The sequence below is a fragment of the Rana temporaria genome, chromosome 5 (genome assembly GCF_905171775.1).
Source record: "Rana temporaria chromosome 5, aRanTem1.1, whole genome shotgun sequence".
Classification (NCBI taxonomy): Eukaryota; Metazoa; Chordata; class Amphibia; order Anura; family Ranidae; genus Rana; species Rana temporaria.
Window position 1 is genome coordinate 189,729,162 of NC_053493.1, and position 13,654 is coordinate 189,742,815.

The window sequence follows — 13,654 nt, forward strand, 5'->3', positions numbered from 1 at the left end:
AAAAGGGGAGGGAGAGGGAAAGGGAAAAGGGGAGGGAAAGGGGAAAGGGAAAAGGGGAGGGAAAGGGAAAAGGGGAGGGAAAGGGAAAAGGGGAGGGAAAGGGAAAAGGGGAGGGAAAGGGGAGGGAAAGGGAAGGGAAAAGGGAAGGGGAAGGGAAAAGGGAAGGGGAAGGGGGAAAAAGGGGAGGGGAAGGGAAAAGGGGAGTCTGGCAGGGGAGACAGAGAAATAAAAAATTTCAGTGGCAGAGACAATGCTATAAACAAAATCTATAAAATTAAAAACACTGCTCAGCATTTGGGAACATGTAGATTTTTCTGTAAGAACACCAATTGATCTACATGGTCTGGTTTGAGGGCGCTTCTTTTTGCAGTTACCACATCTCCTGCAGTGGAGAAAACCCGCTCTGCAGACACGCTTGTACCTGGGATACACAAGTATTGCTTTGACAGCCGAGAAAGGAGGGGAAATATGACCTCATGCTCACGCCACCAGTTCAAAGGGTCCTCAGTGAGAGGCAGAGGTGGGGCTTTACAATAGTTTTCCATTTCCTCTTCAGCCTTGGCATAGGGGGTCTTTTTGGGTTCTATTGTACCTTCAGTGTCAGTGAAAGACTGTCCCAGCAAACTCACGAGCAGCGATCTGGCCTTTTTGGGAGGAGATGGTGGAGATGGAGAATGGTTGTCTTCGATGGGTGAACTGTCCTCTTCTTCCAGAGTTCGTTTTCTTCTAGGCACTTGATGATCCTCTTGTGTCCTCTCACTCTCATCTGATGTAATCTGTGTTTGAACAAAAAAGAAACGGAAAAAAAACAATAAGTAAAAACACAAATGTCAATGCCTTTGATTCTGATGGGGTGATGAAAAAGCACAGGAAACGGACAGTACAGTTCCCGCACCGCATCAGATTCAGAAGCGTGGTAGTGCTACTGTCGTTTCAAGAAGAAACATGATGGAATTCTTCAAATTAATTTAATTACCTCCAAGGATGCAGCTTCCTCAGTGACTCCTTTAAATATCTCCAATCTTTCTTCATCTGTGAGGATGAAAGGCAGTCCCTTAAAGCGAGGATCCAGTGCAGAGGCTGTATGAAGGATCTTCTTCTCGGCCTCACTGCTGTACCTCTTCTGGAGATCTGTTCTAATAGAATTCTTGATCTCATGGATCATGGGTGTGTCTCCCATCGTGTCTGTCATGCTCTGGAGAAGTTGTGCATTTATAGGGGCAATGAGAGAAACTGTTGGATTGCGCTCTTCTGACATCAGCATGGTTGCATCCTTCATTGGCTTTAATGCACTCACGGCGTCCTCTGCATTTGACACATCTGTTTCGTTTAGAGTGCAGAGATCGGACTCTCCTCTTCTGACTTCTGGAGACAGCAAGGTGGCACAGACTGCAGGTTGTTGTTCCAAGAACCTCTCGACCATGTCGTATGCACTGTTCCATCTTGTTGCCACATCAGTTATCAGCTTATGATTCTTCAAGCCAAGACATTTCTGTTTCTCTTTTAGACAGTGGCTTGCTCTAGTGCTGCGGTGAAAGAATGTGGATATCCGACGTACTCTGCCAAGAAGCCTAGAGAGAGTGGCCACTTTCAACGCTCGCTGGGATGCAAGATTCAGTGTATGGGCGAAGCATTTCACATGGGGGAATTTTCCAACTTGAGCTGCAACTATCATGTTTGACGCGTTGTCGGTCACAAGCACTACAGATTTATCGGACAGCTGCCATTCTTCCACAACATGAGAAAGTAGCTCTGCCAGATGAGCACCCGTGTGAGACTCATAAATGGCTCTCGTTTGCAGTACATGCGACAAAATCTGCCAGTCCTTACTAACATAATGTGCTGTTATTGTAACATAAGACTCTGTCGTGACTGAAGTCCAGGAATCACACGTTATTGCGACTCGACTTGCTTGGCTCATTGATGCAATTATCTTAGCTTTGGTTTCGTGGTAGAGTGCAGGTATGACGTTTTCTGTAAAGTGACTTCGTGACGGGATCTTGTAACGCGGCTCTATCGTCTTCAAAAGGTAGCGAAACCCACTGTTTTCCACAACAGAGTAAGGGCGCAGGTCCTTCGCTATGAAAGCTGCCACAGCTTTTGTTATTCTCTTTACCTTTTCAGAGTTGGGCGGAAAAGTTGACTGTAACATTGCATCAATTTTTGGCTGATCTGGGTTCATTTCCTTGGTGGTGGTGGTGGTGGTAGGTTTTAGCATTTCTGGGTGAAAACGGCTGACGTGGTTTCTCAGATTAGTAGTATTCCCTAGATATTTAATTTTTGTGTGACAGATTTTACACACAGCGTATGACTTGTCCAATTTGTGCTTCCCACTTTTTTCATAAAAGCCAAAATGTTCCCAGATGTTTGCTTTTAAAAAGCTAGGTGCATTTTTTATCTCTCGTTCCTTTTGTTCTACTTCTGCCATTTTTATTTACTAGCAAATGCAATGCATGCCAGGCATCTATGTGAATTTGTGAGTAGGGATGACACAAGTCTTGACGTGACGATGATGTTGTCAAACTCTGTCAGTTTAAAAAAAAAAAAAAAAAATTTGAGTGACTAAGCCTAAAGCCTGCCACGAGATCAACAGAAAAAGTAACACGTTTCTTTCTAGTATGTATGTAATTGTATGATATGTAAAATCCTCATTTATTATTCTACCCCCCCCCCCCCACACACGCAGTTAGTCGCAGTCGCTGTCAACTTGTCAAGTGTCAACTATCATTATTCATCATGTGTAAAAGAAAAAATGCGCCCTGGCCCCTCATCTCGTCTGCCGCCGGTGGTTGGTCAACTCAACTGGTGGTGGTCATGGTCATTGGTCAATGCATTGGCATTGCAATGGTCACAGTCTCAGAGAGTCAGCGACAGCCGGTCACGTTATATCGCACTCTCTCTCCTTCTCCAATCTGGTACACTGGCATTATTTGAGATCACAAACTGGCTGCTATAACACAACAACAACATGTCCCGCCAACATTAAATGGCAATGGTATGGTCTGGTGATTGTCACTTAAACTCATTAAACCTTTCATGACATAGTTATTTAATATAATGTGAAAGATGATGTTTATTAGTTTTCCTACCTGATTAATGATGATACGATGATAACGACGACGGTGGTGCTGGTGGTGGTGGTGGTGGTGGTGGTGGTGGTGGCACTGCTGGCTGCTGGTGGTGGAGCGATTCTCCTCCTGCCTGTGGTGGACTGGACTGAGCCTGAGGAGTGAGGAAAAACGGACAGGTGAGGTGACACAAGTGACAATTTTTTTTTTTAGGTACGGTAACAGGCAGTGAGCAGCTGCAGTCTCTGTGAGTGGTGTATCTGTGTGATGGTCACCTACCTGTCACAACAAGGTGGCAGAGTCTGGCTGGCACGTGGCACCTGCGGGTCTCCTCTCCTGCTGCCTGTGATGATGAAGGGACTCGGAGTGTGTGGCACTGGCAGCTGCGGCCTAGCTCCCTGTCCTGCGAGCCGGGTAATGGATGGGCTGGTCTCCCTCTCCTAAAAAAAAAAGATAGCAATTGATTGATTGATTGCATCACGAAACTGGAAAGTGAAAAGGGGGGTAAAATTAAAAATTGTAAAATACCCAGTTCAAGATGTATGGGACAGAACAGTCAAAATGTTTTATTTTTTAAGTAACCAAACAGGCAGGCAGGCATGTTATATTGTTAAATAGTTGTGCTTTAAACCACATGACAATCCCAAGAACAGCAGTATTGAACAGTTGCAAACAGTGTTGTCTGGCATATCTTTGTAAATGATGTGATCAGTGATCACTCACTAAGACCTCTAACTTTACAGCATTGCAAAAAGCTGCCACTGACTGTAGTGTATTCAATACACATAGTGTATTTGACTTGCAGCTTTTTGCAATGCTGTAAACTAAGTTAGAGGTCTTAGTGAGTGATCACTGATCACATGCATCACAGTAATACAAAGATATGCCAGACAGTCAGACAGTGTGCAATTGTGCAGAAGCAGATCATCATCTCCCCCCCCAAAAATAATAAAAATCCCCCAAAAAAATGCAGAAGGGTAACTTACTAACCAGTTTGTGCTCCCATGTGGCATGTGCTGCCTGCCACTGCTGCTCTCACTGTGTCTGAGTGTGCGGCACTGTGTCAGGCGGTGGCTGCGGCCTAGCTCGGGTCTCACTCGTCTCCTTCACTCCAGTCCTGCGGTCTCCTCCTCCTCTGTCCCCCTGCAAGACACTGTCAGCCTGTTTTTTTTCTTTTGTACACTCTGAGCGCTCTTGGGGGTACGAGGACGGGTCCGCTGTGCTCAGTGCTGCTCCGTCCGTCTCCTCTCCAGTCCTCCTCACGAGTCGACTCACACGTGCGACACAGGGGGAGGGGGGTGTCACTGTCGTCACGTCAGCGGGAGGCGGGAGGCGGGAAAGAAGGCGCCAAAAAACTTTTTTTTCCGACTCGGCTCTGCAAGGCGGACGCGACGCTGACGTCATCAACATGCATCGATTATTTAAAGCAACCGCATCGATGCAGAATCGCCGGGGGTCGAATCGCGATGCATCGCTGCATCGATTATATTCGACAGCCCTACTTCCTACTGAGACCCAGGTAAGCCAACCCAACCTACCCTTGACTGTGGAACCCCTACCCTGGGACACCCCAGAGGACTTTGGGCGGGAGGTGACCGGAGACCCTTCCCTCAGAAAGTATCGAGAGAAAGCCAGGAGGGGCCAAGGGGGGTTAGAGAAGGAGCAATTTATCTGGGAGGAAGGCCGCTTGTACAGGCTCACCGAGACCCGGGGTAATGCCCCAGGGCCTAAGCAAAAACGCCAGCTGGTAGTTCCCCGGAAGTACCGGCAGGAGTTATTGAGGATTGGGCACGACGTACCCTTGGCAGGCCATTTGGGAATACGCAAGACAGGGTATCGGATAACCCAGAACTTTTTCTGGCCTGGGGTATCCGACGACGTCAGGGCGTATTGTCAAACGTGCGAGGTATGCCAACGTATAGGTAAAAAGGGAGACCACCCAAAGGCTAAACTAGTTTCCATGCCCATTATTGAAGAACCATTCACAAGGGTAGCCGTGGACATTATAGGGCCCCTGGCCCAACCTAGCCGTTCCGGCAAGCGGTATATACTCACCGTAGTAGACTACGCCACCCGTTACCCCGAAGCGGTAGCTCTCTCTAACATACAGGCTGAGACTGTAGCAGAGGCCCTAGTTAAAGTATTTTCCCGAGTAGGCTTTCCCAAGGAGGTTCTATCCGACCAAGGTACCCAATTCACGGCCGAGGTAACCCAGCAGATATGGAAAACCTGTGGAGTTAAATCCCTGACTAGCTCCCCATACCACCCCCAGACTAACGGCCTGTGCGAGCGCTTCAATGGAACGCTAAAGCAAATGTTGAAATCGTTCACAGGGGCGTACAAGGATTGGGAGCGATTCCTGCCGCACCTTCTCTTTGCCTACCGAGAGGTACCGCAGGAATCGACCGGATTCTCACCCTTCGAACTTCTCTATGGGAGGCGGGTGAGGGGGCCCTTAGATCTCATCAAGGATCACTGGGAGGGGCAAACAGAAATTGAGGGGACCCCGGTTGTACCTTATGTCCTGGAGCTGAGGGATCGCATGGAGGAATTAGCCCAGACAGTGCGAGAAAACCTCCAGGCGGCCCAACAGCGCCAGAAGGTATGGTATGACCGATGGGCTAGGCACCGGAGCTTTCAGATAGGCCAAAAGGTCATGGTATTAAGGCCGGTCCGAACTGACAAGCTCCAGGCTGCCTGGCAGGGCCCCTATAAAGTTATAGGACAGATATGCGACACTACCTACACGATAGCCAGTTGCGAGGATGAAGATGTGAAACGAACCTTTCACATCAACATGCTCAAGGCCTATCAGGAACGGGCAGAGGAGGTAGCCGCTATCTGTGCACCAGCAGGAGAAGACACAGAGACCCTACCCCTTCCCGACCTATTGGGCAGTAGCAAAGGGATGACCCAGATAGAGAAAGTCCAGCTAGGTGAACAGCTGGAGCCGCAAGAGCGGGCTCAAGCTGGCCGCTTACTAGAAGAAAAACAGGCCACATTCTCGCAGGAGCCTGGATACACACGCCTAGCCGTACACAAGGTGGAGACTCCAGGACAGACACCCCTGAGACAGCCTCCTTACCGTATCCCCGAAGCAGTCCGGGAAGGAATGCGGAAGGAGATAGATGAGATGCTTCGGCTAGGCGTAATCGAACCCTCAGAAAGTCCTTGGGCCTCGCCGGTAGTCTTAGTGCCAAAGAAGGATGGGACAACCCGCTTCTGTGTAGATTACCGGCGCCTCAACGACAAGACAGTTACGGACGCCTATCCGATGCCTCGGATGGACGAGCTGCTTGACCGTATCTCTGCAGGGAAGTATCTGACCACAATAGACCTATGCAAGGGATATTGGCAGATTCCTCTAGCAGAAGATGCCAGACTCAAGTCGGCCTTCATCACCCCGTTCGGCCTATACCAATTCCGGGTTATGCCGTTCGGGATGAAGAACGCCCCGGCCACCTTCCAACGGATGGTGGATCAGTTACTTGGGGGTCTCCAGAGCTTTGCATGCGCTTATCTGGATGACATCGCCATCTACAGCAATACATGGGAAGCGCACCTAGAACACGTAGGGGTAGTATTGGATAGGATCAAGGGGGCCGGGCTGACCCTGAAACCCGACAAATGTCATTTGGGTATGGCGGAGGTACAATATTTGGGCCACCGAGTAGGATGTGGTAAGCAACGGCCGGAGCCGGCCAAGATCGAGGCCGTTGCCAATTGGCCCACTCCCCACACCAAGACACAAGTCATGGCTTTCTTGGGCACAGCCGGCTATTACAGACGCTTTGTACCCGACTATAGCGCCCTGGCCAAACCCCTGACCGACTTGACCAAAAAGAAGCTACCCCGACAAGTCCTGTGGTCCCCGGAATGCGAGGTGGCTTTCCAAACCCTAAAGACTGCTCTGGTTAATGCTCCGGTGTTGGTTACCCCAGATCCTAACAAAAGATTTATTGTCCACACAGATGCTTCAATGTTTGGACTGGGGGCAGTACTAAGCCAGATCGGGGAGGATGGAGGAGAGCACCCGGTGGCATACCTGAGTCGGAAGCTGTTGCCAAGGGAGGTCAGTTACGCCACCATTGAAAAAGAGTGTTTGGCCTTGGTATGGGCACTCAAAAAGCTCACACCTTACCTTTATGGCCGGGCTTTCACTCTCATCACCGATCACAACCCCTTGGTGTGGCTTAACCGGGTTTCAGGGGACAACGCACGTTTGCTACGCTGGAGCTTGGCCTTACAGCCCTATGACTTTACGATTCATTACCGCCCAGGCAAGCAAAACGGGAATGCTGATGGATTGTCACGCCAAACGGAGTTAACCTCGGACTAAAAGCTCTGAACCCGTCAACCCTACTGGACCAGGAAAGGTCCAACAGGCTTTTCCGGAGCAGGGAGAAGAAGGGGGGCCATTGTGATGGACTTTTTACCTATATGTCAGTTTAATCCTCCCTGCTTGTTTAAGGCTGTTAATTGTAATTACTCTTCTGCAGCCAGCCCTGTTTCAAATGCATTGTGATGGACTTTTTACCTATATGCTTCAGTTTAATCCTCCCTGCTTGTTTAAGGCTGTTAATTGTAATTACTCTTCTGCAGCCAGCCCTGTTTCAAATGTTAATTGTTCTAGCCCTGTGTTTACTGGTTACTGTGATTAGATAAGTGGCTTGTGTTAATTATGCTGATTGCTTCCTTGTGATAATTATCTCTCTATATGCGGTGCCGAGCCGGCTAGCTACTGAGTAGTTCAAAGAAATATCTTTATTTCAAAGGAGCTGTATTGAAGACCCCCCACTGTGTGAGGGGGGCGGAGATTTGTCATTGTAACAGTTGTAACCACATATAAACTCTGGTTTCTTACTATTAAAACTCTGTGTTATACCAGCATTAAGCCTTGGCTCATGTATGGGTGCTGCTGTGATTTCTTTTATGGGAAGAAGGGAACGTTGACGGGGATATCATACCGATACCGTCACAACTACTATACAGTATATAATACTATACAGTATATAAATATATGTACAACACCTGGGATGTATATATATATATATCTTATACACACTGTAAATTTAACTGACTAGCCTGCCTGCTCTATCTAGCCAGAAAAAAAGACACTCTCTCTCTTTCTCTCTGACTGATCTCTAACCAGCGCTGCAACACACTACACAAGGCCGCCCTGCAGGCGGCCTTTTATAGTGTGGAGCGTGTACTAAAGCCCTGAGCCATATTTGGCCAAAGCCACCCTGGCTTTGGTCAATTACGGCTCTCTGTACTGACGGCGCTGTGATTGGCCAAGCATGCGGGTCATAGTGCATACTTGGTCAATCATAAGCCAGCAATGCCGCAGTGAATTATGGGCTGTGGCGCGTCACTCGATTTTCGAACACAAAGCTCATCCCTACCTGTCACCATTTGTGGAGGCCACAAGGATGGTGAGCAGTGACAATGCATGCATCAGTGACACTGTCCCTCTTATCCATCTGTTGGAGCACACACTGCATAGAATAATGGACAGGGCACTTGAGGCAGAACAGAGGGAGGACGAGGAGGACTTTCTTACCTCTCAAGGCCCCCTTTATCCAGACAGTGTTCCTGCTTGCCCACCTATCACACAGGAAGGAGAAGGAGGATTGTGTCAGCATGGAGGTGGAGCCTAGCACTCAGCATCAGCAGCAGTATTCAAGGGATCAATTACAGTCATGTCACCCTCAGTGACCCAGAGGACTCCACACTGAATGCCTTAGCAAACCTACGCTGCATGGCCTCCCTGATCCTGCAAAGCCTGCGGAAGGATCCTCGTATTCGTGCTATCAAGGAGAGGGATCATTACTAGCTGGCAACCCTCCTTGAACCCTCCTACAGAGGTATGGTTGCAGACCTCATCTTGCCAGCGCAGAGGGAACAGAGAATGAAACATCTTCCCGAGGCCTTGCAGGAAGGTCTGTGCAAGGAGTTCCCAGAGACTGGGAGGTTACAAAATCCTGGTCTTGGATAACATGTTGCTGAGGCGTCGGTCAGTCAAAGAAGGAGCGGTGAAGAAGGTGGCCATCTGACCGATGCGTTCAGACAATTTTTTAGTCTGCACCCCCAAGATATGACTGGTTCTAGCAACCATCGCCAGCGTCTGTTTTACATAGTGCCTAGGGGCAAGATCAGACTTGGACACCTTTCCCACCGGAAATCCTCTGATTTACTGGGTCTTGAGGTTGGATCACTGGCCAGAGCTTGAACGGTATGCAATTGAGGTACTGGCCTGTCCTACATCAAGCGTTCTTTCGGAACGCACATTCAGTGCTGCTGGAGGCTTTGTAACCAACTCAGTCGATCAACTGACCTTCATAAAAATTAATCAGTCTTGGATCATAACCAGCTACCAAGCACCTGATGCTGATGTATCCTAATATTTTTTTTTTGAAATGTCAGATCCCTTCAAGACTGCCTATGCTGAGTGACTATCCTGTTATGCTGAGTGACTATCCTGTTATGCTGAGTGACTATCCTCTTCCTCCTCAATGATCATGCTGATAGCTTGTAAGAACATCCATCAGTGGATAAGGCACCATTTTTCTGCCCCTGTTTAACAGGGGCGTGCAATTACAATTGTTGATGCAATACTTTGCAGCAGGGCTTATTCCTGCGCTCTAACTAGAGTATCTGTGAGGTGTTGTAGTGTTGTGGCACCAGCACCAGTGGCTAAGGCCCAATTTTTCTGCCCCTGTTCAAAAGAGGCATGTAATTACAATTCTTGATCTAATATTTCACAGCAGGGCCCATTCCTGCGCCCACCAAGAGTAATTGTGAGGGCTTACAGTGTTGTAGAAACACCAACACCTAAGGCCCAAATTTCTGCAGAGTATATACGGCAGGCCCCTACTTTCAAACATCCAACTTACAAACGACTCCTACTTGCAAATGGAAGGATACAACAGGAAGTGAGAGGAAATCTACCCCTAGGAAGGGAAATTCTCTCCTGTAAGTGGTGTCTCCTCTCCACTGATGCTTTATCACCAATCCTTGTTTCAGTAAAAAAAACTAAATAAAAAAAAAAAAAAACATTTGTCATTGGGACAGAAAGTGAGGTGAAATCTTCTGAACAGATGCACAGACAGCAAAACAACTGTTACATGGGTGATAATCCTTCCCTATGTTTTCCAAAAAGCTTAAAAATAGAGTTTCTGGCTGGAGCTACACTTTAAAAATGTACCAGTTCAAAATTACAAACATATTCTACCTAAAGCGGGAGTTCACCCGAATTTTTTTTTTAACATTAGATTCATGCTCATTTTGTCAAGGTGAATCGGGTAGTTTTTTTAAAATCGAAGCAGTACTTTTAGAGAGCGATCTTCTCCGCCGCTTCCGGGTATAGTCTTCGGGACTGGGCGTTCCTATTTGATTAACAGGCTTCCGCCGGTCACATACATCACGTCACGAGTAGCCGAAAGAAGCCGAACGTCTCTGCGGCTCTATACGGCACCGACGTTCGGCTACTTTCGGAAAATCGTGACGCGATGTATGCGACCGTCGGAAGCCTGTCAATCAAGTAGGAACGCCCAGTCCCGCAGCCCATACCCGGAAATGGCGGAGAAGATGCATCTCTAAAACGGTAAGTACTGCTTCGATTGTAAAAAAAACACCCGATTCCCCTAGACAAAACGAGCCTCAATCTAATGTGAAAAAAAAAGTTTTTGGGGTGAACCTCCACTTTAACAAACCTACAGTCCCTGTCTTGTTTGCACCGCCTGTATGCTGCTGTTCAGAGTATATAGGGCGTGGAGGCCCCACGACTTTCCTTTTTTATTTTCACAAGAAAACGCCTTTCCTTTTTTTTTTTTTAGTTGGGTGCAGGCTTCCCTTTAATATCCATACAAGACCCAAAGGAGCTGGTAATGGGCTTGGGGGGGGGGGTACCCATGCAATTGTTTTCAATAATTTTCATCCATATTGCCGGGACCAGACATTACATTAAAGCCGCAAGCAGTTTTAAATGACTTTTTTCCTATATAAATGTCATTTTGTGCGGGGACAGTTCTAAACACGGGAAACACGTGCCACTCCACAGGCATACTATGGACACCCAGCAGGTACAATATTTAAAAGGCCCCCAAACACTTTTTAGGACAATAACTTGCATATTAGCCTTGGAAATTAGCATTTTCGAACGTTCGAGTCCCATAGACTTCAATGGGGTTCTAAAGTTTGCACAAACGTTCAGTCCGTTCGAATGTTCTGTTGCGAACAGAACAGGGGGTGTTCGGCTCATCCCTAGTTTCTACTTTGACACATTATCCACCTATACAAGCCCAGGCAGAAGCCTATAGGGGATATAGGCCTGTCTTGGGTCCTGGACCGGCTCTTGCTCTAGGGAGAAAAAAAAGGGGGCAGCAAAAATAACTCCCTCCCTTGAGGCATTATTATTCCCTTAACGAATACCCTTTAAATAGATCCTCAAAAATTGTTGGGGGGCTACAAGGTCTGGACATAATATTCAGGTAATTTTACCCAGTGAATTCACTCACTGCCTCAAAATCCTCCCTAGGAATGCCCAAGGTGGTCCATACCACATCTTGGTAACATGCTATTAATACTGGCCCTCAGGCACCAGGTCTCCTGGGCACCCATCATCTGGAGAGACCACTCTCAAATGGTCTGAGCGACTTTCCAGAGGTAGCGAGCAGGTTATAAAGGTTCCCACATGGGTAACTGGGAGAGTAAAAATTGCAGGGCCTGGCCAGGGATCCAAATGTTACCAATGCAGCACAAGGTTTTTAACAAAGGCCAGAAGATCCATAGGAGAGTTGAGAACAAAAGCGTGACTATTTTTTCCATCTGTAGATGAAATGGAAAGCCCCATCTATATGTGATCTCTGCTTCCTGAAGAGCACTAGTTAGCGGCCAAAAGGATCACTTATCTAAAGTCTGTTTCGAGAGGTATGGGTACATGGTGATTTGTGCACCATCAAGATCTATATTGTCTTTCTCCCTTTATTTATATACTCGTAAGTATTGCTTTCTTCTGTTTAGAAAAGAGGACCCAACCTATTACATCACATGGAAGAGTGGCAGAAGGTTTGCGAAATTCTAGGATTCGATAAATGCGGTCTATATCAATTGGGTCAGTAGCCTCATTGCCAAGTGGCGTATTAAAGATACTGGTAATGGAGATGTCAGATCTTCAGTCTTTATGGATTCTGGCATACCCCGATACAAATGTTATTACATCGATGACGATCTTCTAAGTTGTCGATATGCAACCAAAATGCCTGAATCTGGGCATGATGTTGTGAAATCACCATCTGGCATTTTTTTTACATATAGCCTGGTGTCTCTTTCAGATACTTTAGATATAAGTAACAGGTGTGGAAAAAAATGGGCTTTGGGTGTAGGTGGTGCCCTCACACTGTAACCATATAGGAGGTACTCTTGAAAAAATATCTGTTTGTTTTATTATGTGCTGTAAAGAAAAATAATGTGAAACAATTTTCTCAAAAGAGAAGTTGGTTTATTCTACTGGTCATGTGCTTTCAGAAAAATATATGGTTTAGGAGGTCTTTTACAAACTCTGAAACTGTAAGGACCCGTACACACGAGGGGATCTCCGCTGGATTCCTCCTCCGGATTTGGATCCGATGGCTTGTACTCACCTATGGATCAAAATCCGCACGGAATTCATCTGCGGTGACATGTCGCGTCGTCGCCGCGATGATGACGTGGCGACGTGCGCGACGCTGAAAGGTAAGTACTTCCACGCATGCGTCGAATAATTACGACGCATGCGAGGGAGGGGAGCGGATGGATTGATCCGGTGAGTTTCTACAGACCACCGGATCAATCCGCTGGACCCGATTCAAGCGGATAAATTTATATCCACTTGAAATCGATCGGGCCGAGAAATCTCTGCGGATAAATATCCGCTAGGCCGTACAGACGACCGGATTTGTCCGCTGGAACTGATCCGGGGATCAATCCCAGCGGATAGATCCGGTCGTGTGTACGGGGCCTAAGGGAAAATTATAAAGAAATGTAAAAATTGCAAAAAAAGTCTGGCCAACTGGGTTTAAAAGTGGCGTGCAGGGCCTGGCAGAAAAAGGTTTAAAAGGTAACTTTAAAGGTGGAGAGGGAAATTGCCTATGTTTTGTCTTTGCATTACTAGAGCAGAAAGTTTAGTATTCACAATGAGTCTGAAGGAATTTGGAATTATAACTTTTCTAAGCTGTAATATGAGACTTGTAAGGCCTCATTTACACTTCTGCTGTTAAATGGATGTTTAGGAGCAGTTGGGCATTTTTTTCAACTGCTCCTGAACTCTCCACTATGTTATCTTATCAGTACATGTACACAGGACAATTTACAGTTGTTTCCAAGCAGTTGAGTTTAGAGGCTTTTTTTGGAACGCAAAACATGGGTTCAGAAGCTGAGTTTAGAGGCATTGCAAGCGCCAAACGCTTCTAAATGGGGCTAAATGTGGCTAAACATGGTTTTATTTTGGGCTATTTTTGTAAAACGCAAATGCTGCAAAACGCCGCTAAATGTGGCATGTAAACGCGGCAAAACAGACAATTTAGATGTGGGTTACTATATGTCAA

General features: G+C 47.0%; 2 protein-coding genes across 2 annotated transcripts; one reads left to right on the top strand and one right to left on the bottom strand.

Moving 5' to 3' along the window:
- Positions 1–209: 209 nt before the first annotated feature.
- LOC120940533 (E3 SUMO-protein ligase ZBED1-like) lies at positions 210–2,453 on the bottom strand. Its single transcript, XM_040353460.1, has 2 exons — positions 977–2,453; positions 210–776 (listed from the first exon to the last, which is right to left on the bottom strand). The coding sequence occupies exons 1-2, from the start codon at positions 2,426–2,428 to the stop codon at positions 288–290; spliced, it is 1,941 nt and encodes a 646-aa protein (XP_040209394.1). The 5' UTR covers positions 2,429–2,453; the 3' UTR covers positions 210–287.
- Positions 2,454–3,476: 1,023 nt separating this feature from the next.
- Positions 3,477–7,338, top strand: LOC120940532 (the record flags this gene model as incomplete). The annotated part of the gene is made up of 1 exon (XM_040353458.1): positions 3,477–7,338. A coding segment is annotated over exon 1 (2,862 nt), but the record flags the coding sequence as incomplete, so codon positions are not given.
- Between the last annotated feature and the right edge of the window lie 6,316 nt (positions 7,339–13,654).

Coding starts and splice junctions, on each gene's coding strand:
- LOC120940533 (XM_040353460.1), bottom strand. CDS start 2,428: ATGGCAGAAGTAGAACAAAAGGAACGAGAGATAAAAAATGCACCTAGC. Junction 777..976: donor AGGAAGCTGCATCCTTGGAG/GTAATTAAATTA, acceptor GTTCAAACACAG/ATTACATCAGATGAGAGTGA.